Here is a 26,552-nt window from a genome sequence, read left to right as displayed (position 1 = left end):
TGGAGGGTCTAGGATGTCTTCAAGGGAGCAAGAGCCAGGCCCTTGGAGGCTTAGCAGGGAAAAGGCCAGGGAAGGACTCTCTGGCATGTCCCTCGAAAAGAGCACAGGCCAGAGGCAATGCCCCATTTCAACTGCCTTCAAACCCTTTAACAATGAGAAAAGTGAACTGGGGGTGTTTTTGGCCATTCCTGTTCCTTTTTCTCTCTGCCCTGGTTGGAGAGGAGGGCATCTCCTTTTGCTTTACCTGCTCCTATTTGCTACCTGCTCGGGGGTTCTGAGCCCTCACACATACCATTCAGCCGAGGGGAGCAAACATCTTGTGTTGAGGGCAGTGAGCTTCAGCCAGCGGCCCACCAGAGCTTCGGGTGCGTGTGTCTATGTGACGTTTTTCTTTTTTCTTTCCCTCTCCCTTTGCTTCAGGTGGAGAATTCAGGGGACCCATGGGAAAATTTCCAAAACAACCAGGCTCTTACATACTGGGAATGTGTCTACTTGCTCATGGTCACAATGTCCACCGTCGGTTACGGGGATGTTTATGCAAAAACCACACTTGGGCGCCTCTTCATGGTCTTCTTCATCCTCGGGGGACTGGTAAAAACTTTTTATTATGATGTTGATTTTTATGGTCATTAATATTTTCTATTATCTACTTCCTTAAGGCTTTGTATTTTTAGACTGTGTTTCTGAACTAGAGGCAAGTGACTGCCTTAGTGTTACAATCAGACTGGATTTGGGATTTAATCCAAACAGGAGGGTGACTTCTCTGTGGATTTCTTTGGTATCTTTTGCTTGGTTCACAGACCCAGGCATAGCTCCTTGCCAGGGACAGCCGTTTGGCCCAGAGCCAACCTAAATCTAACAGTCTTAAGAAAGGGATGCTGTTAATAAGTGAGTGTGCTCGCCCTTAGGAATAGAACTCACAGCTGATATTCTGCAAGGACAGTTGCTGTCACCTGACCCTGATAGATGCTGTGGACACTCTGTAGAGAGTTTGCGGTTTCAGGAGCTCCCCCTCCCCCTTTTCATTCCTTCCCAAACTCCAACAAACACTGTGGCTGGTGCCTGCCCTAAAGAGAAGGGAACTTGCATCAGAGGAGGGAGAATGCTTGGTCTTGTCACACGCACGTTATCAGTGGGTGCACAGTATAATCTGCTGTGTCCTGCAGCAACACCTGGGATGGTTTTCCTCCTGTTCATACATCAGGAAATTTTTACCATGTGCTCTCCTGTGAAGCACCTCCTTCCTTATGGTAGCACTTGGGGACACGTTGGTGATTGCTGCAGTGTGTCTTCCAAAGTAGGTCATTTTAAGTGTTTGTGCTGTGCAGGAGGTGAGTGATCACAATCCCAATTCACACTCGGCTTTCACGTATGTACGCCGCACACACACGTCTATGAGTGATGCATACACGCGTCTCTGCCTGTATGCATAGAGCATACACATTTCCAAAAAAAGTATGCTAATTGTGTGTGTGTGTGTGTGTGTGTGTGTACGTCAGCACAGCGTTTCCGCAGCCTCTCTGAGGTTCTGTAGAGAAGGGCACAGGTTTATCCAGCCACAGGGGTATGTTTGTTGGACAAAACATGGCAGATTTGTGTTTCTTCTTGCTATCCTTTCCTCTCATGTGATCCCCTACATTTACCTTTTGTGCCTTTTTAGTGATTTTTTTTTTTTTTTTTTATGGCAAAGTTTATTCTTTTGAAGTCTTTTGGTGTTTCTCGTCTTTAACCACTCTTCAGGGCACAGCTTCTTCTGTGAATTTTAATTAGACGGAAGGGTTTTGCGACAATGCGCACGGGTCTGTGTGCGCATGTGCGTGCAGTTCCACCGGCAAGTCCCCCTTTCCAACTTTTCTTGGGGAGGAAGAGCTCTCTGTCAGCTTGTTTATTCCCGTCTCCTTTGTATTTTTCTCCACTAAGATTTTTTTTTTTTTCTTTTTTAACCACCCCCCGCCCCACCCCCAGTTGTGCAGGTTGGCTTGTGTTTGTTTACTCCTGTGTGTTTTTCAGGAACTTGGCCTCTTTGTCCTCTGAATTTTTTTATAACCCACCACCACCGTTGTTAGTAGGCCTGATCCTTTTGTGTTTTCAGATCTTAGTACCCCCCTTCTGAAGAGGTCACCCCCTTTCTTGGGCCTGTCTTTTTAGTCTCTCTTCTGTCTCCCCTCTTCTCCTCAGGCCATGTTTGCCAGCTACGTCCCTGAAATCATAGAGTTAATAGGAAACCGCAAGAAATACGGGGGCTCCTATAGCGCGGTTAGTGGAAGAAAGTAAGTACGCCAAGAGGTTTTGCTGCTCCGCTGCGGTAGAATCCTCTCTGCATGCCATTTTTTTTTTTGGCTCTTGTTTCTTTGTTTCATGCATGTAGGCAATGTTTGCCCGCTACGTGCCCGAAATTGCTGCTCTCATCCTGAATCGGAATAAATTCGGCGGGACTTTTAACAAACATGGAGGCAGAAAGTAAGTCAGTTACATCAGAGAAGATGTGGTTGAGTGACTCTCAAGAGTCCCTGGGGCGGTGACCTTGAATCCTGCCCCTCCCCAACCGACCTGGTGCTTCTATGAGGGAAAGCCCATATGGTGCAGGAGTGTGGCCTCACAGTTTACCCCAGGCAGGTGTCATGCTCCGACTGACTCCCAAGGCCTTATTTCCGTTCAGAGATTCCTACAGGCATCGTGGATTTATCATGAAAAGGGACCATATGTAGTGGGGCCTTATATTCTGTTCTGAGACCTAATCCAGTGGATCAAGATCATGTATTTGTCACATCAGTTGCCTATGTAATTAAATTCCGGTCCCTTCCCCTTAAGCAATGCCACCCTATGGTGGCAATAATGTGGGATGAAACTCTAGCAGGGAGGCAAGGTTATCTTGCCTACTGCAAAGACCCTGTGGCCACCAGGAAACAGGTTCTCTTCTGCAGGCAGGAAGACCCCCATCTCATCCTCAAAGATCTCATTACTCAATTGAGACTCCTGGTTATGACATATTTATGGTGTCAGGGCACTAGAGGATACTCCTGATGACTGTTGGGAACTATTTCAGTTTGAGCTTGGGTGACTTATCCATATGCATGTCAATGTACAGGTTCAACATCAACCAGAAGTTTTACTCTATGTAAGTGACAGGACTTTATTTTCTAGGTTTTCTGCCAGAGCATCATCTCAAGAGAAGAAAGCTGAGGGGAGATGAGACTGGCAGAAACCATTCTTCCTTTATTTATTTATTATTTTTAGGATTTTGGGGGGCACTTAGCTTTGTTTTATTTATTTACGAGCATAACCTACATAGACTAAGAAGTGCATATCTTTAATGCACAGCTTGAGGAATTTAGGACTCTGTACCCACAGTCACTCCCGCTCCGACATCTAGATCAAGATACTGAAAATTATCATGGCTCCTGGCCTTTGCCATTCCTAGAGGTTCTTAACATAGATCTGTTTTGTGTGCCTGTGGTTTTATTTCCCTTTTTTATTTTTAAATTTTTAGCTTATTTTATGTTTTTAAAGAAAAATAAAATCCAGTGAGTAACATCATTTTCCCCTCTGCGGCTGCCTCCTCCCTTCCCGACAGTCTGCTCTGCAGGATGGAGCAAACCCCTCTCTCTGGTCAGTGATTCCAGCACATCCTGAGCTCAGGTGTCCAGTACTCTGTTCAGAAAATGAGGAGGTGGGGAAAAAAAAGGGCTCATTTTCTTGAAGTACCCACAGGACACCAGTTTCCTTTCAAAGGCACAAAGGAGAGTGGGCGAGAGGAGGCCAGTTGGCCACCACTCCACGGAGGCAGCCATCCCGCCATCTTCTCTCTAATGGGCCCCTCCTCCCCCTATTATCTTAACAGCCCTGGACGAGGTTAGAACCAAGCTGTTCTGATTTCTGGGCCATCGATTGAATCCAAAAGCTCAAATAAGTCCAGAGATTCCCCTTGGCCATTTATCCCTTGCCAAGAGGAAAGCAGCTTCTCGATTCTGTTTGACTTTAAGACGTGGACCAGTGGCCATAAAGCGGAAGGCACTGTGGGGACCCTGGGCCCTTTTACGGCCTCCCCACCCCACTGTCTCCACCAGCATTTCCTTATCACTGCCCCCTGAAGATGCCAATAAAACCAATCGCTCTGAAGCTTAGGGAGAAACTATTTCTTGACCCTGAATCCAGGTGGAAAAAAATTTTTCTGTTTTTCTAAAAACAGTGTACCTGGTCCAAGGCGGGTGGGCTGGTGGCAGCTTTTGTTGCTGGGTGGCCCAGATGAGGCCCTGAGACCCATGCTCACTCACCACCCTGTGGTCTGATCTGGTCAGCTTTTTGCCTTGACATTTTCCCCCAGACCCCCACCTGCTGATGACCTTAGGTCACAGACTTCCTGCAGTCTTGTTCTGGCTCTGTAATCTTTTATCACCACTTTTAGCTTGGTTTCTCTCTCTCTCTCTCTCTCTCTTTTCTTTCTCCCTTTATGAAAATGCACTCTGCTTTAATGTTCTCTTTGGATCTCCAGTGTCCCCCAGCTCTGTGGACAGAGAGTCTGCCTTGTCATCAACACCGGGACTGTTCACTTTACTTTCCGCATTGTTTCCTGGTTCAAAAGCTAATTACTAAGTAGTTTAAAGAAGCCCTTTGGTCACTTAGATCTTTCATCAGAAAGTATAAGCTTGGGAAAGGAACGGTAATAAAGGGCCATTAGCACCCTTTGTTTGATGTTGTTTTTCCAGTCAGTAGAACAAGATTGATGAAATGTTATGTTTGGCCAAAATTTGAGTTTTCATTTGGAATTCAGTGTTGAGAGAATGGGCTGTCAGAATCAATAAGTTTTCTTTCGCTTGGGATATGGGCATGTGGTAGTAATTAGCAATGTAAGGTCTTTAGTTGAGCAACCAAGCATGGATTCTGGCAGCAAACATAATGAGAAACTACAGTTGTTCTATTTCTAACGTCAAAAAGTTTCCAGATAAAATTAAATGCATTTGCAAAAGGAAAGCAGCTAAACTTTGTTGAAAGATAGAGTTCAGGCTCTTAAAATAGCATGCAGCGCTCTGAGGTTTTGTGTATGCAAAAATATACGTGCTATATCCACGAACACACTTACATATGCTCTACTCACCAGGACTGAATCAAATGAATACCCAGAGAGTCATTAAAACATATATGTAGTTAAGGGATGTGTTTATGTGTGCATATTTCATTCAGAAGTAACCTCTCTTAACAATACATTAACATGTCAGAGAACTCTAGGTAATGCATGATCCAAAACTACAGAGATGCAAAACTTTGAAATTCAAAGATTATTGAAAGTAAGACCCCCCCAACAAACAAACAAACAAACAGAGAAGTGTGGGGCTTTGTTTATACAATACCCACTTTCAGGATATTGGAGAGTAAGAAAATTGCATTGGTACTTCGTTTCCAGCTTAATCAGTGTGTTTGATGTAGCGTAACTACTTCATGCAGCAACCCTAAAGCGTCCTTGTCATCTGTGTGGGATCAAGGGCCTCCAACATTTTCATCACCTCCCACAGGACCTCTATGCCCAGCTGTAGGTGTGTCTACACATGCATGTGTGTGCATGTGCATGCATGTGTGTGTGTATATTGAGTGTCATTTAATCTATCTTATGATGATAGGTTAGGGCTCCTAAGAAAGAGGACTTGGGTGACAATCACAAATGATTCAGGGAGTGTCTAAAACAGGTCATTTCTCCAAATTGGGGTTACTGGGGACAATGAGCCTCTTGGACTGAGACTCTAAGTCTTATTCAGAAGAGTAGCCCTCCTGCAGCCCAGCCTCCTCCCAAGACCACTGCCTTCTCCTCGTTCCCTTCCTGAGGTCAAGGCTGCTCGGGTGGGGGAGGGGCAGCAAGGCTCCTGTGGCCCTTGGATGGATCCCCGCTTACTTTCCTTGCTCCTGCAGCCCCTTGCTGATTCCCCCAGAGGTTTCCTCCCTGAGTGTGGTTCATTCAGCTCTTGGTTTGCTCATGAGAACTGACAAGGTCATGCTCCAAGGTCACATGGCCAAAAGCCTTGGAAAATAATTGGCCACAGAGAGGAATCCATCTGCTGTGTCCTGCTAGATGGAGACAACCCAGCTGGGGAGCCATCCAGGCCTGTATCTCAGGATGGGGCTTCAGTGCCCTGACACTGGGGCAGTTCTAGGCTGGGTGTTTGGGATAGAGAAAAGACAATAGTTTGGATGATTCTACTGATTTTTGGTATTCAAATGCTGAGGGGACACGCAGAGAGGAATGAGTAATAAAGGGAGGCAGGAAAGGGAGTAATGAATGTGGGGGAGCAGTCTCCAGGATGTTTGTCATGCCCCCATCCTGATTTGAAGAATAGTTATCACAGGCGAACCCCCCTTTTGCTCTGATTCAAGAAAACCCTCCGCGATGCTCAGGCTGTGGGTAGGATATATTTAAATCCGACACCATCTTATGTAAGGTCTTGAGGGTTGGTCGATTTCGGATGCAGAGGGATGACCACACTTCCTCTGGGGCTCTCCTCTACCTGAGCTGTGCTCTCTGGCCTATCAGGTGAGGGCCTCCTGCATATCCTCCTGGGTCTCCTTGCTGGGTCATTACTGAACTGTAGTTTTGCTTTTATAAGAAACGAGCTGTTCATCTCACTCAGATCCTTTCTTCCTTTCTAAGACCACATTCCGTCTCCTGCCTGGTTGTCCTGGGTCATTGTGAAATCCCACTCAGTTTTCTCCACCACATTCAGGTTTTGCGGTTCTAGATCAATTTTTAAAGGACTTGGAACTGTAAAGGCTCCACTGAGCCAGGACGTGGATTATCTCTTTACAAAGACTCCTTTACTCTCCCCCACATGGTGGCCCTGCCTTAGAGTCAGCGTGAGTCATGCCTCACGTTGATCCATGCCACATGTGTTTATTGTGTGTTGGCTCCATGCTGGGCACCAGGGACGGATGGATTTCTGTAGACCCATAAAAATGCCACAGCTCTCTCTGTCTCTTGAGCTGTTTGGCCACCTAAGTGGTTGGGAAGTTGGACCTCAGAGCTTATCTTGATTAAACCTCTCCTGCTTCCCAGAGGCGACAGTCCCTCTACAGCACCATTTCTATCTCTGCTTCCTGAGGAGGCACGGCCTCCAGTGCCTGGGAATAGGATCCCATTGATTCACGTGGCGCTGACCCGGGCTGCTACCCAGGCCCCTTCCTTTCCTGTTTACGTGTGTCTCCGGCAGCCATCACTCTCACTTCTCCCAGGCCACAAAGGGCGGGCCACTCTTGTGAGGGATGTTTCCTATAAGATGTCGTTTACGATTCCTCTATCACAGACATCGCTCTGGTTGAAATGTGACCGAAGCTTTGCATTTTACACAATCTTTGATCCCTTGTCAAGTAAAGCCATTCAGCTCTCTCGTCTCTTGGCCCACGTGACTCTCCGGCAATGTCTTCGGATTCCTAGATTTTAAAAGCCATAAATTAGCAAATCATCAACATATCACCAGGAAGGATCATCTGGTAGCGATTCTCGTCAGAAGGAAACACAGGCCCCAATAACTGATCTTCACAGAGATATGAAGAACTGTAGACAGACAGATACAGTAAATAGGAAGACAAATAGATAATTCGAGTTGACAGGCCATCTTGGACTGATTAGGCATTCTGCTTTGATTAGCATTAAACTTTGGGGGAATGAAGAAAAAAAATGTGATTGCCCTAATACTTTGGGAAAATGACTCCTTGCCTACTTCTGAAATCCAGGACTGCGAGGCAAACAGAGGAGACACTTGTCATTGGACACTGTATCATAATGGGATGTGCCAGGTATACCTTTCCAGCAGACAGGGTCTTGGTGGGTGTGGATGTGGCACTTCTTTCTTGGCATCTGCTTTGGATTCTTCAGCCCCTTTCGAACTTGAAACTCTATCAAAAGAGACTGGGATGCATATTACATCAATTTCCTGATAATACTGATGGAATGAAGTCCCCCCCCACCATGTTCCTGCTGTCTCTCTTGCCTTCCACATACTTATCAAAATGTTCCAGCTATTGTTCTGAAAACAAGAATAGAAGTGTAGGTGGGAGATGAACTGTGTACCTTTAAAAAAAAAGTCATATTCAAGCCTAGACTTTTGCTCTCAAATATTCTTTCTTCCATTAAAAAAAAAAAAAAAGAACTCCGATTGTGACTTTTCTAATTATAATCCATGAAGATCCTTTCTGTTCACATTTGATTGAGTGAGTCCTTGCTTAGACGTAGCCTCTCAGAAACAAATGTGCCCATCTGAGACTAAGTTCTGCTCTGTCATTCATTCTGTTGGAAGTCTTTCCAGTGCTGTGCAAAGCAATGCTTCATAGACCTGGGGTCCATCCCACTACTCCTGTCATCAGACTCTGAAAATAAATCAGGAAGCCTTCTCACTGGCCAAGTCTGGTGTCTGTTTTTATTAAAATAGTATAGCAGCCAATGCAGCATGAGAGTCGTGGCAATCTGATTCTGTTGCTGTCAGGTTTGAGTCTCCAAGTCTAGTGTTGGTGTTGCGTGACAAACCCTACTCTCACCCCTGGAACTGTAGGGACTGCTCTGCATATGGGTACTGATTGTTAGTGAAAAGAATCTTCATGACCCCCTATACCTTTTCAACAGGGAGATGTGCAGGCAGTTCAGAGTTCAATGCATGCCCATCTGAGAGGTTTTACAACCTTACTCGATGACCCCATAGGCACTTGCCAGCTGGCATCTAGAATAGATTTAGAAAAATCCCATTTGAACTCCTACCATGTGCCAGGTACCGTGCTGGTCTCTGTGGTTAAAAGGATGAGCAAGAGAATGTGATTCTTTCTCCCTCAGAGCTTATCCAACACCTTGACCAATCAGAACTACCCAAGGAGCCAATGACAGCTAAACAGAAGCTCGATTATGTCGGAGCACCATCACAGTGAAATGTTCTTTTGGCAGGAATTTTGTTCAATAAAATCACGAAGGTGTGAAATAATCATGAAAGCAGGAAGCCCATTATGGGGAATACTCCTAAAAGCCTGTGATATTCACATTGCTGAATGCACCCATCGGAGCAGTTTAGGGAAGAGGTAACAGCAGAGTGCCTGTGTGCACTGAAAACCTCTGGATCTAACGCTGGACCCAGGAGAGGAGGGGCACAGAGAGATTCCGGAGAATTGAAGAGCTGCTGGGGCTACCCTGACGTCTGCTCCTTTCCCTACTCCACACTTGGCTCGCTGTGGGGTGCCATACCTCAGCAAGTCTCCAAGACTGTGGCTCTTCCCAGTTCCTCTGTAACAGATATTGGAATTCTGCTCAGGCTGAGGAAAGTACAGATTTCCTCAACTTTTGATGGGGTTCCATCCTGATAAACCCATTATAAAATGAAAATATTGCAGGTCAAAATACATTTAATACACTTAACCTACTGAACATCATAGCTTAGCCCAACCCACCTTAAATGTGCTCAAGACACTCACATAAGGCCGAAGTTGGCCGAAGTCATCTAACACGAAGCCTTTTTAAGAATGAAATGTTCAATGGGTCATGTAATTTATTTAATGCTGTAGTGGAAGTAGACTGGGGAATGTTTCTGTGGGTATACTTTTGGTTACTGTCAAGTGGAAAAATTGCAAGTGGACCCATTTTTAACTTGGGGACCATCTGTATGTATGTTGGGTCCACTCAGAGTGAACCGCAGTTTTTTGCCAGCTGAGCCAATCCCTTGGCAGTTGGCTGGAGAACAAGGGAAGGATGCCACAGCTTGATTGTCACTATAGGAGGGTTAAGTTCAACAGCATGTGTTCTAGGGCCATGATGAATGACTTTTCAGGGGTATAGGCAAAGAGATGGGACTTACTTTGCAAATTAAAACCCTCTGCACAGAATAAGTAGCAACTATTTCTTCGCTTGGACTCATTCCCCTCTATTCCACCTCATCCCCAAAGGCTAAGACTGACCTTTGTTGGCCTTGGTCTCCTCATCTCTCAGTCCTGGCTCGTTCAGTTACAGCATCAGCAAGAGGCTAATCTGCTTTGATCTGAAGGAAGGAGTGTGCCATTCACTATCCCAGTTTCTCTGAAATAGCAGAGAACCAAGACAATTTCAATAGGATTGAAAGAGTCAGGTCAGGAGCAACCTGGCTCATTAAAAAATGTCCAAGGACCAAACCCAACGTAATGGCATTAGTAAAATGCAGAGGGTTGAGGGTGTGGGGAGTGACCCAAGAAAGAACGAGTGCAATTTGTGAGACTTCAGCAGATTGTCTTGTTCCTCTTCCTGGGAGGAAGGAAGGAAAGGAGGAGAAACCAAAATGGCAGTAAAAATACTTGCACACAGGTCATGGTGTGAATTACATCAGAAACCAAAGCAGAGGTAAACAAATCTACTTAAAACTTAGGGTTTTTTTGATTGTAGGCAACAGAAACTTATTTTTGCTGATTTAAGCAGAGAACGGAAAAATATATATAGTTTTTCAAGGGTAGAGTACCTTATAAAATCCAAAATGAAACCAAAGGGCAAGATCCCAGAAGGGTCAGAAAAGATCCAGAGATGCATCTCTAAGATCCAGGAAGCCAGAACTCATTACGGGATTTTGCCATTAGGATGATTGGATTCCCACAGCCTCACTCCTTGTAGGATTTAAAAGTACCAACTGACCTTGCATGGGCATGGAAGCCTGCATGGAATCTTGATTAATCATCCCAGCTCAGTATGTAATTGAACATGAGGGGCCAATGACAGAGGGAGGGTATATGCCTGATGGGTAAAAACAACCAATGTCCCCTACACGGAGGGTCTCAGAACTTACTAAGACTTGCACCAAAGCTCCAGGTAGTTTATAAGCTACAAAAGATGTGTGATCTTTCCTCACTGATGGGCTGACCCTAATTATGTCTCTGGTCTATTTGTGGGGGTCGGATTATGATTTGGGATGGTGGATGTACAGACATGGATCCTCTAGGGTGGCCTAGATCCCAACTGTCTGTGTATGATAAAATGGGTCACCTTCGTGCAGAATGTTCCAGTGTTCTCTGCCGGGTCTGCCAGTAGTCTGCTCCCTGACCTTGGGCTCTATTTACAGAGGTGCCTTTGTTTCACTGTTGGGGTCTATTTGCTCTGCTTTCTGTCCCCATCTCGGGAAACAGCAAAACAGTCTGCTTCCTCCAGAATAGCTCTGCTGACAGCTGGATAAGATGATTACTTTATTCTCTTCCTCACTAGGAGGGAGAACACATTTCCTTCCTTTGTGATTAGCAAAGTACAAGATGTGGCCAAGGGTAGGAAATTATCTTATCACTGAACCTTGTTTTTTTGTTTTGTTTTTTGTTTTTGTTTTTAACAGGAGATGGTTATAGTCAGGGTTTGGATTTAGACATGATACACTCAATTGTTTTCTTTTTCACTCCCATGTACAGCTCCCTCACAAACTGGAAGTAGAGGAGTGTATTTCTGGAAAATAAATTTTCCCTGTTTGCCATCCGTCCTTGTGCTCCTTCAGGGCTTCTGATGCTTCTTGGAGGTGGTGGAATCAGCCAGTGATTCTAGCAATTACTAATGGCTCAGTTTCTAACATTTGTGATGGAATAGGGTGTCCAAGCAAGCACACTTTACCAACTAGTCCATAAGAAAACCAAGAGGACTTGAAAACCCAGCAAGTCTGAGGGACCCTGACAAGGACCCAAGGTGGCTTGGCAGGATGAGAGGGACTTAGCCTGCTGGTGACAATCTTCCCCCATGTGGAAGTTAGTCTCTTGGGGACAGACTCTCAGTAAAGGAGGAAGTGGGAAGGTAGGATTTGGATTAGCTTCTTCCTTCTCTACAGCGGGATAATGATCCTTAAAAAAAAAACAAAAACAAAACTGAGGAAACAGTGACTGTGGAGGGGGTGACCCAAATCATATGACATACATCCAAGAAAACACTACCAGGTGAGATGCAAAGTGAAGCCCAGCTCTGATGAGGCTTCCGAAGTTGCAGACACTGCGCGGTTCAAAGTTCAACCTAAGAGGGAGAATAGGCAGCTTTGGTGCTGACCATGTGTGGCGTGGGTTGTTGGGTCTCTAACCATCCGGCTTCTTTTTTGATAAAATGCTCATTCTCTTTGGCAAGCACTGCTTAAAATCCATTCCCCCGGTGCCAGGGGCTACCACGGGTGGGAGGCGCTGGGGAGAGGTGGGATGGAAAAAGCCTGATTACAAGGCTCAGCAGAAAGACAGAAGAGAGCCTAGCATATGTATTTGATATAAATATTATAGTTTTACAGAGACATCTAGATCAATATATGCCACATTTCATCTACCTCTTTGACAAAGTGAGCACAATGTATTCAGAGAAAGCTGTATAGGATTTTCAATTTACTCTGTATGATTTATTGTGACAGGATAGCTATGGGTTTTTTAAGTTCTTTATACTTGTTCCAGTAAAAATGGATATAGTATCTTTAAAAATAAACAGCCCAGAGCTGTGCGTTTTACATTGTCTTCCTAGAGCTGGGCTCTGCTAAGGAGAGATCTAAGACCTCTCCACCCTTGCAGAACCTGACTGTTGTTGGATATGCTTCAGTCCTTGCTCTTCAGCGTTTTGGGGACCTGGGGTGTGGGGAAGTAAACAGGGAAATCAATTAGAAAGCTATGGCAGATATCTAGACAAGATAAAATGATGGCGTGAGCTAGGGTGGGGACAGAGAACTGGAGACCTGTGGGGGATTCACCAGGGCTTCTGGGTGCACCCCTCGGCCTCTTTGTTGTATAGAGACAGGTTCACGGTCACAAAGCCTGGCTGCCTGGTTTCCTGATCCCCATCCCAGGGTCATTTCTGCAGCACTGGCTGCTTCCTCTCTTTAGAAGGCATCAAAAGAGGGGGTCATTCTGCCCTTTGTTCAACACCTAAAATCGCTGGACCTCTGTTTCCCCATTGAACCAGCAAGACACCTTTTTCAAGGGCATTCTGACATTAAGGCACACCTGATAATGTGAGAGGGGACCTATGGCTATCACACCATCTTTGTTCCCTTTTTCAAAGGCTGGTGGCTCTAAGAACTGACACCTGATGCTTCTTTAAAGTATGTAGATTTCCATTCAAATTGAGCTAAACTCATGCTGTTTGGATCTCTGGGTGCCTTATTCATAGGCATGATTCCGTCCAGTGGCTGCCCCCTCCTATCCTATATGTGTCCTAGGAGGCCTGTATAGAACTGAGCTCTAACTCAAAATGGACATTCAGGCTTTCCTGGCTCATCACCAAGAAGGGAGCAGAGTGGCTGAGGAGGATGTGAGCAGCTGCCTTCTGGGTACTTAATAAAGGGAGAAGCATTCCAATATATATTTAGATGTCCCCAGAAAATAGGCAGGTGGCAATTTTCTGGTGATTCATGACAGAGTTCCTAACAGTCAAATATCCTTATTCTTATGACGTCACATTCAACCGCATGATACCATGGCTGTTCCATGATCCACCAACGTTACCAACTCCTGACTAACCCAGACCAAGCACTTCTTAACTGGATCATTAATGCCTTTCCAGAAAATGCCATCTGCCTCAGTTTTGGCATTTCAGATGCTTCCTTTTGTATCTGAGATGGATCTTTTTAGCCTAAACCATTAATAGTTTATGCTTCCTTTGTCCAAGAAATATTTGCTCACAGAACTAAACAAAGCTTTAAAAAAGATCATCAGATCAAACATGGTTATTAATTTAAGTCTGTTGTCCATCTTCACAAACCGAGTGTTCAGGCGAAATAGAAATCAGTCTTGGAGAGTGTGAGAGGGCCGAAAAAGTTCACATCCAGGGCCACAGATGGGAGCAACTTTGGATAACTTCAGAACTTGAAATTTTTCTAAATATTCCCCATTGTAAGTGACTCATGTAGATTCTTCTCTGGATTCCTGGAATGGCGAGAAAATCCTGAGCTAGACACGACGCACAATGTCTTAAATAGATATTTACATTACTTTGCAGACCCTTTGGTTTACCAAAATGTATTATTGAATTTAAAATTTGGTGCAGAGTTCGTGAGCAATAGGATCTATGATTTCTGTATCATTCAACCTTTGCTGTCTGGTACTCTCTGTCCTGGCTGACCACATGAAGTCAGAACCAATGATATAGTTTAAGTGAGGTTCATCTCTGTATCCCCTCATCTCATCAAGCATCTCCCCTGAACCATCGAGGGCCCCTGGAACATGCTGTCCACCATGAATTCAAAAGGACCTTTGCCCAGCCCTGCTGTGTTGCAGAAGCCCAAGTAGCTACAGCCTTCGCCCACCTCCTCCCTCTTAGAATTAGAGTCATAGACCTGGACTGCAACCTGGGAAAGTCACTCTTACATCCTATGGGGTGTCAGGTATGTAACTTAAGGAGATTGAGATTTTTGAAAAGCCGCAGATAGTAAGAACACATTGAGGATTAGGTGAGACAGTAAAAGGCCTAGAACACTTTATTTCTGTCACATACCAAGGCAGAGATGTCACATGACTCTTGCCATTTTATAATGCCTACACTGGGCCAGCCCCTTTCTAGGCCCTTACCTGCATCACCTCTTTAAATCAATTCTCGGGATAATCTCATGAATTATGTTAGCTCCAGCTCCTCAAAGACTCTGACTTGTTAGTTGTAAACTGCAAAACTGGTTAGTGTCTGATATCAGAGTATTAATCTCATTTGGTCAATTGGCAGGTGTCATAGAACCCAGTAGAGATCAATTTGGTTAAGGATCTTTTTGACTTTCTTCAAATCATGCCATAAGAATAATCGCCACTGCTTCTAAGGAGGGCACACCCTGTTCTTAGTCTTAAAATATTTTCAATCATATTTTGAATGACTGAGGATACAATAAATTTTGCTTCTCTTCTCCCTACAATAATATCCTTCCCCAAGCTCCTGCCCCTGAAATTTTCAAGTCCTGAATATATTTCTGGAAAATAAATTTTCCCTGTTTGCCATCCATCCTTGTGCTCCTTCAGGGCCTCTGGTGCTTCTGCAGACACAGGCTGGCGGGGGCAGATCTTCCAGTGCTGATGCTGGGTCACCGAGTCGGTGTCTTCCCATCCATCAATTCTAACTGCATTCAAACATTTTCAGTATGTGGGCTCCTTGGTAACTTCCACCGTATGGAAAACAAAATGGAGGAAATGATTATTGGCACAAAAGGGGGAGGCCGTAAATCTTCAAATCAGATACAGGACAGATTGGAACAATATGGGTTCTTCAAGGTTGCCATGATAATGTACCTAATAACTCTCCCTGGGCAAAAAAAGGCAATCTGCTTTCAATCAATCTCGCTTTTTTTTTTCTCCCTCTGAGCAAAAATACCAATTATGTTGAAGGAAGATTTTTTTCTTCCTTTTTGATAAGGACTCTTCTCCAACCCAGAAATCATGCTGTAGCTAAAAGATATATATTTTCAGTCGTCTCGAATGGTATTGGACAGCTAGCACCAAATGAAAAAAAAGTCAATCTTTTTTTTTCTCCTCTCTCTTGCCAGCATTTGTCTACTTCTTAAGAGAAGTGAAAGCTAATTAAAGGCTTAAGGGATAATATTGATTGCATTGGAATATATTTTATAAGTACCCGGCACATTTTCAAGTGAGAGAACCCTGACTTTTTCTAAGATTTAATAAATCAGCCAGCTGAGCTTTTGATTCGAAGGTGAGGGGGGCAGCTCATCTGCTCCCCTGCCACTTCACACATGTCTCTCCTAGGCATGGATCATTTCTGAAGAGGAAGAAGCATTCCTGGCAGATGTTCGTTCACTTCTTTGTGTACAGGATAGGGAGGATGAATGTCCGGGCATTTCCTCAGACCTATCATTGATTTGAGTCTGGCTTTGAATAATAACCAGGCATCTGCTGGTATGGAACTTTCAGTTCACAGTGCCTGGCGCAGGAGGCTGACTGGGTGGTGTTAACCTCTCATCTTCCTCACACATTAAACAGGAATAAGGAATGTACCCTGGATGCCACACATCCTTGGGAGCAGGGCTGGGATATGATATCTGGCTTGCTCTCTCATCCAAGTGGCAGCGTGAGCTGTGGAGGTGGATACCTGCGTACGTGGGATTCATGGTGGCCTTGTTCTTGATCTTGAATGTCTGCAGGCAGAGAACATTAGCATGGCGCCAAGCAAACTGTTACCATTCTTGGGGAGGCAGATGGAGAGGGGAATCCTGTTTCTCAGTCACTCTCTCAGCATACCTGGTAACTTCAGAATTAGAAATCTTATTTAGAACGTGCCCATTCATGGGCAGCCTGGATTGTCACAACCATGCCACAAGAAGCACTTGTAAGATATGACATAATGAAAATGTATATAATCTAAGTCTTTATATCACGTCTTCTGATATATGGTATATTTCACAACCTTCCAGTAGGGAGGGGATCCAGGCTATGGGCTTCAGGCAGGAAATTTGTTTGAGTTGCCAAGGGACCCCCCACCCCCAGCCAGTCTAGCAGGTCCTGGCTAGAGGGCAAAGTGATCTTGTTAAGTCATTTCTTCTGAAGGAGCTCAATGACACTCCTCCCTCCCCTTGATGGCCACTGCTCACCTGATTGCTAAGTGCACCACCGTAACAATAACAGTCCATAATGGTAATATTATTAACTGTGTCGTGCATATTATTGATTTACTCTTTGTTCTGCATCATTATCCATTCACCAATGAGTTTACTGCATTATTCTCACATACTTAGTCAAGCACCAAATTACCACGAAAGGGCAGGCTCTTGTAATGGCAGCTAATGGAACATCACATAAGCCATCATCGCTGCCTCCCATTATGAGCTGCCTCCAGCCAATGAGCATTCTGCCTTATTGCAATGTGCACAGAGCAATTATGAAGTGCAAGGGACCTGACCATTCTAAATCTTACCCAGGAAATTGCCTCCCTACATGTTTACCACCTGCCCTCTTCTGAAAGTACAGCTAGAGAACCAGCCCCTGTCACTGTCGGCCTGAGGGGCACAGGGACGTGATGAGTGGACCCCCTTGCTGTGCAGCATCTTTGCTATAAGCCAATGGTGGCAACTGCACAGTCAGGCCCCTGCATTTATTTGGCCGTAGGGCTAACTCCAGTATCAAAGTACTTATTCCAACTTGGGCAGCACATGGCAAAAATAAGTGGGTCCAGGAGCCCAGAGATGTTGCAGGGACTGTTGTCTCTACAGCTCTGGAAAAGGTGCTCATCTCTTCAAAAAGCACCACTCTTTCTGGAAACTGAAGTCCACACCACCCTAGGACAAGGCACGCATTCCAGCCTCATGCCTGCCTGGCTTCCCCGCTGCCTTGAGGTCAAATTCCTTTGACTCTCCTGGAAGTGCCAAGCACCCCAAGACAATAGTCCTCTGGGACATGCAGCCAGTGGGTAATCTGTGATTCCTTAAGCATCCCATCCCCATTTAGGCCTGAGTAATGCTCACTTACTGTAAAGTGTTACATGCCCCCATTGTCAGAGAAGTTATGGTGGAAAAATGCAAAATTTCCTTTTTACTGCTTATGGCCAGCCGAGCCTATAACGTGTCAAGCCGCACATTAGCCACCCTGATAAAAGTCCGCTTTCTTACACACAAAATCATCGTTTCAGCAAGATTTGTTATCTCATTACCTGATAAGCTCTATGTCATAAACCAAGACTCATACGGTAAATCTCCCGGGAGGACGCTTTGTGGGCAGAAAGGGAGAGATATGAATCTGCAAGGGACTTGATAATGCAGCATTTAAGCGCAAGCATAATGTCACTTATTGTTAAATGCATAAAACCACTTGGCCAAACGGTTGGGCTTTTAATAGGATTTTGTGCAGCCTCAGGTGAGAAGCCATATGCCTTTTCTGTCTCGAAGTCTCTGAGCACCTGCTAGTACCGCTGCTTTGCCTCACAGCCCTTGGGGGACTGCGCTGGGTTTTACGAGGTGGAGGGAGGAGGTGAACCTTCCCCTAAGCTGCCGCGCTTGCTCTGCCTTGCCAGGGCCTGGGGCGGGGGCATGGGGGTGTCATCGTCCTGGGGCCTGGCCTGATCTAACTGGCCTCTCCTGTTCAGGCACATTGTGGTCTGTGGACACATCACTCTGGAGAGTGTTTCCAACTTCCTGAAGGACTTTCTGCACAAGGATCGGGACGATGTCAACGTGGAGATTGTCTTTCTTCACAAGTAAGAGCCTGCTGCTATCCCCAGACCCTCCAACCACTATATGCTCCTCCCTGAGTGTGTGAGGTGAGGTTGGGGATGGTTGGGTATCAGGCAGAGTTTACTAAGTCACGATGACCCTGCTGACCTCTGTGGAGAGTGCATTACAGTTAATGGAGAAGAAGCATTGGCTTGGCCAATGAGAGCAGAGCCTGCCTCCCCAGAGAGGGTTCAACAGTGGATCCACTAGAGGTCCAGCTCATCCTTAGTGGCCACTGGGCAGTCCAGATCTGTGTAGTCTGGGCGTGTCTGTAGAGTCTGCAGTGGGATCATTAGCCTGATGGTGAGGACACTTTGGGAATGCAGGAGTAGATTGTGACCAAGCAAGACAGTGATAATAAGAGGAAGAGGATAGAAGGTAATAATGAACAACTACTATCCTGAAGTACCCAGTGTGAGACCCTAGACCGACACTATGCATGTAGTCTCTCATTTAATCCACAACCAGAGTGCAAGTATGTGCTTTCTTCTGAATCTTCACTCTATTGATTACTGACTGAGCCAGTCACATAACTCCCTGGTGCTTCAGTTTCCACATCCATCAATTGAAGAGATAATAGTAGTACCTCATTGGAAAGATGTGAGAAGGACATGATGCAATGTGTATGAAGTGCATAATTGAGGTAGACATGTAGTAATTGCTCAATAAAAGTTAGCCATTGGCAGAAAAGACAGATTAGTCTACTTAATCAACTTACAAGCTAGGTCTTGTACTTGTTTGATGAGAAAGAAAGCAAGATCTGTCCCCTCCACACAGTGTGGAGGAGGTGTTAAGTTTTGCCTGACCCTTTTTGTTAGGTGAAGGGTAGTCTGCCATGAGAATGGAGAGAATCTGGGGGCTCCATTGTAAGTGGTAACACCATTGCCCTCCTTTGTGGAGACGAGGCTAACACGAGGTCTCTCTTGACTCCGTGTTGCAAAGGGCCAGAACGAAGCCCACATATGGGTGTTGGCTCAACTCGATGTTGATCACTCCAGGGCTCAGTCCTGCTCTGAGGGCCCACTGAGCTTCTCTTTCCCACAAGCTTCCCTGTTCTTTGTCATTCAAGTACCTTCTTTTAGAATTTGTTCACAGAAGTTCAAACTTTGGCCTTTCACTGCTCGGGAATAGTAAAATTTTTCTTCTCAGCTCTGACTCCTCTGAATTCAGAAAAGATAGTCCAGGTCATAGCAGTACAGGAGCAGCCCAGTGCTTAACCACTGATTACCAGCTGTGGGGCCAGTCCTCTGCTGAGGGAAGGTTCCAGAGAGGGAGGTAGAGTGTAGGTTCTGCCCTCGTGTTGGTTGAATAGTTCAAGATGTGAAGACCTGCAAAAATTTGAGGACCATCTCAGTCCTTGATTAGCCAATAGATGCTGGTGTCAGTTTAATTGAGTGGCAGAACCACTTGGGCCTCTCTATCAGGGGGAGAGGGTGCTGCCTGCCAGGGAAGGATCTGCAAGATTCATGACTTGTGCATTCGACCTGGTTGGATTCACACAGGCAGCCATTCTTTTCTACCCCCACTGCTTCGGTTGAAATCAACAAGCAGGCTGCTAATGCTTTAATTGCTAGGATTCACCTTTGTGTCCTAGCTTCTATCAGACTCATAGTAGATGGCCCAGTTAATTAACCTCTGGGAACTTTGGGTTAATAACATACCTTCCTATAGTGTTGTTTTCAGGTTTAAATGAGTTAATAGTTGTCAAGCAGTCAGAACATTCTCTGCCACACAGGAAACACTCAAAACCAGTAATAATAATAATAATAATAATTATTATTATTATTATTATTATTATTTGGTACTAGATTGAACCCAGGGGTGCTTAACCTCTGAGCCACATCCCCAGCCCCCTTTTTATGTTTAATTTGAGACAGGGTCTCACTGAGTTGCCTAGGGCCTCACTAAGTTGCTGAGGCTGGCTTTGAACTCCCAATCCTCCTGCCTCCCAAGCCATTGGATTACAGGCATGCACAACATTTGCCTTAGTACAGTTGCCGGCTCATAATAGCTTCTAACTAAACAGTGTCTCCTAGGCCCTAGCTGTGTACTCCTAGAGGACATTGGAGGGAGTAGGTATTTTCAGCCTGCAGAATTAAATGAATAAATAGGCCAATCACATTTTAAATGATTGTCCTTCAATGGGAAAGGCACCCGTGTAGCTCAACACTTAGAAGTGTGATATATAGGTTTGTATGTGTGAATCAAGAATAGTCCTGGGGATAAATCAAGTCTGTCTGTGGCTGCTCAGAGGTGACATTTTTTGATCTGGGTTTTGGGGTATTAGAAGTTCAAGAGGCAGAGAAACAGAGGAAGGGTGACTTGGCTAAGGGAAATGTTGGCTAATCTCTCATTGTATTAATTAAGGTTCTCCAGAGAATCAGTAGATAGAGATAGAGATCTCTATATAGATTTATCTACCTTTAGTTGCATGTATACATCTGTCCATAGAGAGATTCATGAGGAGATATTAGCTCGCTTGATTGTGGATGCTGAGAAGTCCCACCTTTGCCATCTGCAAATGGGAGACCCATCTGGGGGTGTGATTCTGCCTGAATATGAGGGCCTGAGAACCAGGAAAGCCAATGATGTCAATCCCAGCCCAAGGGCAGGAGAAGATGAGATGAGATAACCCAGCTCTGGCTGCCAGGCAGGAAGCGTAAGGGACAGGCTCCTCTTCCTCCCCCTTTTTGTTGTATTCAGACCCTCAGTGAACTGGATGATGCCTGCTTACCCAGGAGATCAATCTGCTTTCCTGAGTTCACTGATTCAAATGCTAACCACATTGAGAAACACACAGTTGCATTGGGCAACTTGCTGTGGTGGCCTAGTCAGGTTGACATAAAATTAGCCATCACATTGAGTTCACAGCCCCCTTCTCCATTCATAAAAAGGGACCCCATTCATGCCGAACTAGAAGGCCTCAGTCTTTGTAAAGGCCATAAGCCTTGCTGTTTTACCTGGGTACTGGATTTGGTTTTCCCTGAGGCTGGCTTTTACTTCTCTTAAAAATGATTCTTTTATTTATGACAAGAAAGGAGGGCCCCTTGGAAGGTCAGGGCCTCTCCCCAGGTTTCCCTGTGGACACTTAGAGATGGTAGGCATGGAGGCTAAGAGCCTGGTCCATGGTAACCAATGGCTGTTTCTTCTCTCCCTGTGTAGCATTTCCCCTAACCTGGAGCTCGAAGCTCTCTTCAAACGACATTTTACTCAGGTGGAATTTTATCAGGGTTCAGTCCTCAATCCGCATGATCTTGCAAGAGTCAAGGTAAGGAAGAAGAGGTGACTTCTACTTTGCACCATCTTAGAGTGCAGGCGAGTCTGACTTCAGTCTTGGGACATGCCTCCAGGATGGCCAAGGGTCATCTCCTAAACACCAACTGAGATAAGTTAGACACTACCAACAGTGACAGCACCCTTCCACTGGCCCCAGGACCTCATGTTGCTCGCACATGGAAGGCCACGGATAGGTTCCACACTTGGCCTACTCTTAACATGTAACTTATTTTGCTGGTCCCCTCAATATTGAAGGAAGTAGACCAGTTGTCCAGACTCAAGAGTCTTACAGACAACAAAATAATCAAAATTTCCTATCTTGAATACTTAAGTTGGATCTAATATAGCTCCAGCATCTATTAATTACATCTAAAAGAAACATTAGGGTGAAGTATAAAGCAAAATTTTGTGAAGTCATAAAACACCTTGAGCTTTCCTTTTCCCCACTAAAGCAAGATATAAAACTAAACTTGCAGGTGTCTGACATCACTTGGTAATGGGCAAATCATTTTTTTTGCAGAACCTCTAAGTTAGACTCTTCTCATAAAGTATACCTGAGGCTAGGATCGGAAGGGCACACAGCACAATGGCATCTGCTACTTTATTCACTTAATATTGATTTTGTAAACACGGTCAATATTTGCATGCCAGTGGGTGTATATTAATAATGGGAATCCACTGAAGTCTAAAGGCTAACTATGGGCGCCACATACTTGTGTAAATTATGTAATTGACAGTCATGAATAATCCAAAAGGATTTGTGTAAATTCTTTGCATTATTAAAGAAATGTAGAGAAAATTTGTGACATACCATGGAGGAAACCAAGCCCTTTCCACCAAATGCAGGGATGCTAGTAAGTATATAGCATACCAAGTGTGACAGATTGCAGGCCCGAGCCAGCATGAGAATGAGTATGCTAACCCAGGCCAGTTAATTTTAATATTAACCAGACATGACCCGAGTTATGGCTCATGTGAAGTCTTATGAGAACAGAGAAAATAGTTATTGTTCACGGACATAATTTAAATGCAAGCAATTATTAGCACATCAAACTCGTGGTCCCCTCTAAGGAATAAACCCCTCTTGGCTTGTGTTTACATAAGTCAGTAGGTTGTATTTTGAGTTCATCTGTAATGAATCATTTCATATACATAAGTTTGTTGTCTTTTGACTATCCGAATACTAATGAGTACCAAACAATACAGAGTCCTTGTCTAATTTAGGGCTCTGATCTCTTCTTACACGTAGATAGTGATGATGTAGGATGGGTTAGATGAAGGACTTTGGAGTCTACATTTCTGAATCCCAAACTACTCAGTTAACTTGCTCACCCAGAAGAAGGGGTTTAGCCCATCACCCTTCATTTCCAGGCTGGAAAAATTAGGAGGATGGCCCACAGGATTGAGAAAGGAGATGGAGAGGGGATTGAAAGGCTTAATTAATTGTATTTAAAGAAATCTGGAAGTCCTATATGTAAGTGGCTTTGTCAAATGAAAAGTGTAATTACCAAGGTACATTCTGTACTCTCCAACCTCATCAAGATGAAATGTTTATAACAAGATCTTGCAACCTACACTTTTGACAAAAACTATAATCTCTCAGGATTTTTTTTTCCTGCCCTTGCAAAACACCAGGTTCCTTAAGAACTGTCAACAGAGAGAAGGACTGCAGTTGAGCATGGCTATTTATACATTTGTGTTCTGTGGTTTTTCCTTTTGGTGTCTCAGATAGAGTCAGCAGATGCGTGCCTCATCCTTGCCAACAAGTACTGTGCTGACCCGGATGCAGAAGATGCCTCCAACATTATGAGGTAATTTGGGGTGGGTGGGGGAGGCTGGGGAAGGCCCTGGGTTAGCCCTTTGAGGCCCACTTATAGCCCTTTTGGGTCTTCAGAGGACAGTTTCTGTGGGACCCTTTTTTCCCCTTAAGTCACCCAACAGAGGCCTGGTGGAGAGCTGAGACTGTGGTGGGGAGGAGAGTAATGGAAGCCAGGGCACCACCAGGAAGCTCAGCCTTAGCAGATGGCATCTCTGGGGCTCATAGCTGGTCTTGGGTTTGAGATTTCTTGAGATAAAACTAAAAAGAAAAGATAAGTTTAAAAGGGTACAAGTCTGAATTAAAGTACCATGTTCCCCGAGAGGAAGTAGAACCCAGATGTCTTTGCTGGGGACAGATTTGCCTCCTAGGGGATGATTTGCAGTGTTTGTAGGTGTTTGTAGTTGGGAATGATCTTGCTGGTATCTGGTGGTTAGATACCAGGAACTCTGCTAATCATCCTCCAATGCTCAGGCAGCTCCTATATAGAGAATTATGGGGTCCAAGATGTCAGGAGTGCTGAGGTTGAGAAGCCTATTGATGGAATTTTGCAGGTGCATCTATAGTGGGTTGATTAGTGTCACCCCAAAGAGGACATTATTGACCAGTTAGCTCGTTTGGAAGCAGTTGCCCAAAATTAGTGTTCATCACTAAGTATTTCTCAAAACTACTTGTCCAGGAACCCCTGCCTGCCCTTCCTTCCCTTTCTTTTCTTTTCTTTTCTTTTCTTTTCTTTTCTTTCCTTTCCTTTCCCTTTCTTTCTTTCTTTCTTTCTTTCTTTCTTTCTTTCTTTCTTTCTTTCTTTCTTTCTTTCTTTTTCTTTCTCTTTCTTTCCTTCCTTCCTTCTTTCCTTCCTTCCTTCCTTCCTTCCTTCCTTCCTTCTTTCTTTCTTTCTTTCTTTTTTTTTAACACAGCATCTTTTTGGGAAGATCTCTCTGGAAAACTCCCAGTGCCTTTCGAAACCTGGGTTAGGCTCCTCTAGTGCTATTTCCTACTCCAGCTCCACCTTGTTCTTCTCTCATTTCAGGAGAGAATTCGTTCTGTTTTTCTTCTTTCCCTCCATCCACAGTTACATTCCATGACTATGAAATGACTAAACAGTCCAGACATTTTGTTCCAGGTAGTTAAAGCCCTTTGGAATTTGTCTCCTCGCTAGCATAAATTGCAGACAAGTGGGAGGGAATAATCAAGAGAATCTTCTGGAGAGAGGATGAACTCAGAGAAAACACTTCACCACCCTGTCTCCCAGGAACCCTTGCTTAATTATGAACAGCCATCCTCTGGTCCAGATAAAGGCTCCCCTCTCCCTGCAACTTGTGTTACTGTCCTGGGAACTTACCTGAAGGTGAAGGTTGGGAGATTGCCTTTGTGACATTCCAGTGCTCACATCTCCTTTGTCTTTGCTTTTAGTCAGTGGCCCCAAGTGACCTGAGCATTCCCATCAGTGACATGGAGGACTTCCTCTGGTGCTTGTGGGATGAGCAGGTCCTCTCCACGGCATCAGGTCCTGTGTCTGGCAGGCAGCACCTGGCATGATCTTCTCTTCCCACTCACTTTCCTTGGCAGTGCTGTGGTGCAGTGGGTTTGAGGAAGTTCATGCATGAACTCTAAGCACTGGCTCGCCAAACCAGGCTGCAGAGAGGGTAGAGTAGGGAGAGGTTTCACACCTGGGCCCTTCTCCTACCTGGTCATAGCTGGAAAGTGACTATACCAGGCAACCTCAGTCCAGAGTGTGCCACTGCCCCTTTAAAGTAAGTAGCATTTTCATCATTTGACCCTCTCTTTTTTTTGGGTCAATTTTTAGTGATAAAAACATAGCCGTAGAAGAACTGGGATTTATTATCTTTCAAAATTTCCAACAACAACATTTAAAAAAAAAAAAAAAAACAGAAGATGAAGCTTAAGATTTCAATCCCACAGAAAAGTTTGGGACTGTCATACTTTTCCCCCCAAAAGGCAAATAATAGAAATGAAAGGAAGTTTCAAAATGGGCATTTCTCATCATGGCAACATTCTACTTAAACCCTGACTGGGATAGGGTAAAATAACACAGATAAGTCCCAGGGTGATTGGCAGGATGTCGAGGTGGTCCACATGCATGGACAAAGGTAGCATCAGAATTGCGACTAAGTCATCCAGGAACCAGAACCAGCACCAAGGTCTAGGCAGCAAAAGGAAACAGGAAGCTCAGGGTTAAAAACGGGCTCTGTTTTTCTCTTATTTGTATAATCCTCCTCCCTCGTTGGTTTAATGAGACCAATCTGCCCCTTTTGAAATTAAAATGTCAAAGAGCCATTTGAAATGAGCTAATGAAGAAAACCGGCTGATGCTGTGAACTGCCCAAAAGGGCTGACAGAGGCTCAAAGTCCTTGAGTTATAAGCAGGGGCCAACACAACACTTTTTCAAAACTAAAATGAAATCCTTCAAGTGCAAAAGCCCAGGGCAGATTTGTGCAGGGAGAGGCTTTCACATGATCTGTTCCCTAAATTCACATGTTAGATAAAGCTACTCCCAGGCTCCGTCCTCTCCAACTTTACACAAAAAGGGGCGAAGTGAGGAGCTCTGCTTGGTGGGAAATTTATGGGGGTGGGCATGATAGGTGCACTTGCATTTCTGATTAGGCTTAGGAGGTGGGCCTTTCTGTGGAATTCCATTCTTCAGCCTTCCTTGTCACAGAAGGAAATGTACAATGTCACCTCTGACAGGGTCGGTAATGACAAAAACCATAACTTACACGTGGAGAGAGTTTTTAATGATTTCAAAGCATTTTCACATCTGGTCTCCCATTTGCTTCTCATACCAAGCCTGTGAAGTAAATAAAGCAGGTACTGTTGCCCTCAATGTCCAGATGAGGAAACAGGAACAGAGAGCCCAGGGATTTCCTGAAGGTCACCCAGTTCATTAGTACAATAGCTGTGACTGGGGGCCAGGTGTTTCCATTCATCTGCTCCCTGCTCCTCCCCATTTAGCACTGTGATTGACAGGAGGAAGAATGCCGGTGATGGTTGGGCAGTGGTTAATGCCCAATGTGGACTGAAGGAAATGGGAGGGAATTTTCAGCCAGATTGTGACCTCCACCAGGTGTTGGCACTTATCTTTGACCAGTGTTCAAGTCATCACTGAGAGTCTATTAGCTTTGGAAGGCTGAGTTCTTGCTCTTATCTTAAGAGCCTTGTTTAGAAATGATGTGCTTGAGTGTGGCCAAGTGTGTGTGACAATTAGAATCATTTGTCAGGCAGCTCGTGTGATTTGTCATTGTTGCTTCAAGTTGTTAACTGGAGCAGATTGTTCCTAGCTGGTCCCGGGGGTGGGAGATTGCAGACCTCCGGAGGCACCATGTTTTGAA

General features: G+C 44.8%; 1 protein-coding gene across 27 annotated transcripts in view; it reads left to right on the top strand.

Moving 5' to 3' along the window:
- Kcnma1 (potassium calcium-activated channel subfamily M alpha 1) overlaps window positions 1-26,552 on the top strand; it is a 723,575-nt gene that overhangs the window by 492,742 nt on the left and 204,281 nt on the right. For all 27 annotated transcript variants that reach the window (XM_047552140.1, XM_047552139.1, XM_047552148.1 and 24 more), the window contains exons 8-12: window positions 421-591; window positions 2,179-2,270; window positions 17,987-18,097; window positions 21,276-21,381; window positions 23,118-23,200. In XM_047552140.1, coding sequence (XP_047408096.1) covers window positions 421-591; window positions 2,179-2,270; window positions 17,987-18,097; window positions 21,276-21,381; window positions 23,118-23,200 — 563 coding nt within the window. The remainder of the gene's footprint in view (window positions 1-420; window positions 592-2,178; window positions 2,271-17,986; window positions 18,098-21,275; window positions 21,382-23,117; window positions 23,201-26,552) is intronic.

This window comes from Sciurus carolinensis, chromosome 5, assembly GCF_902686445.1.
Source record: "Sciurus carolinensis chromosome 5, mSciCar1.2, whole genome shotgun sequence".
NCBI classification, from domain to species: Eukaryota; Metazoa; Chordata; class Mammalia; order Rodentia; family Sciuridae; genus Sciurus; species Sciurus carolinensis.
This window is presented reverse-complemented; position numbering and strand designations above follow the sequence as displayed.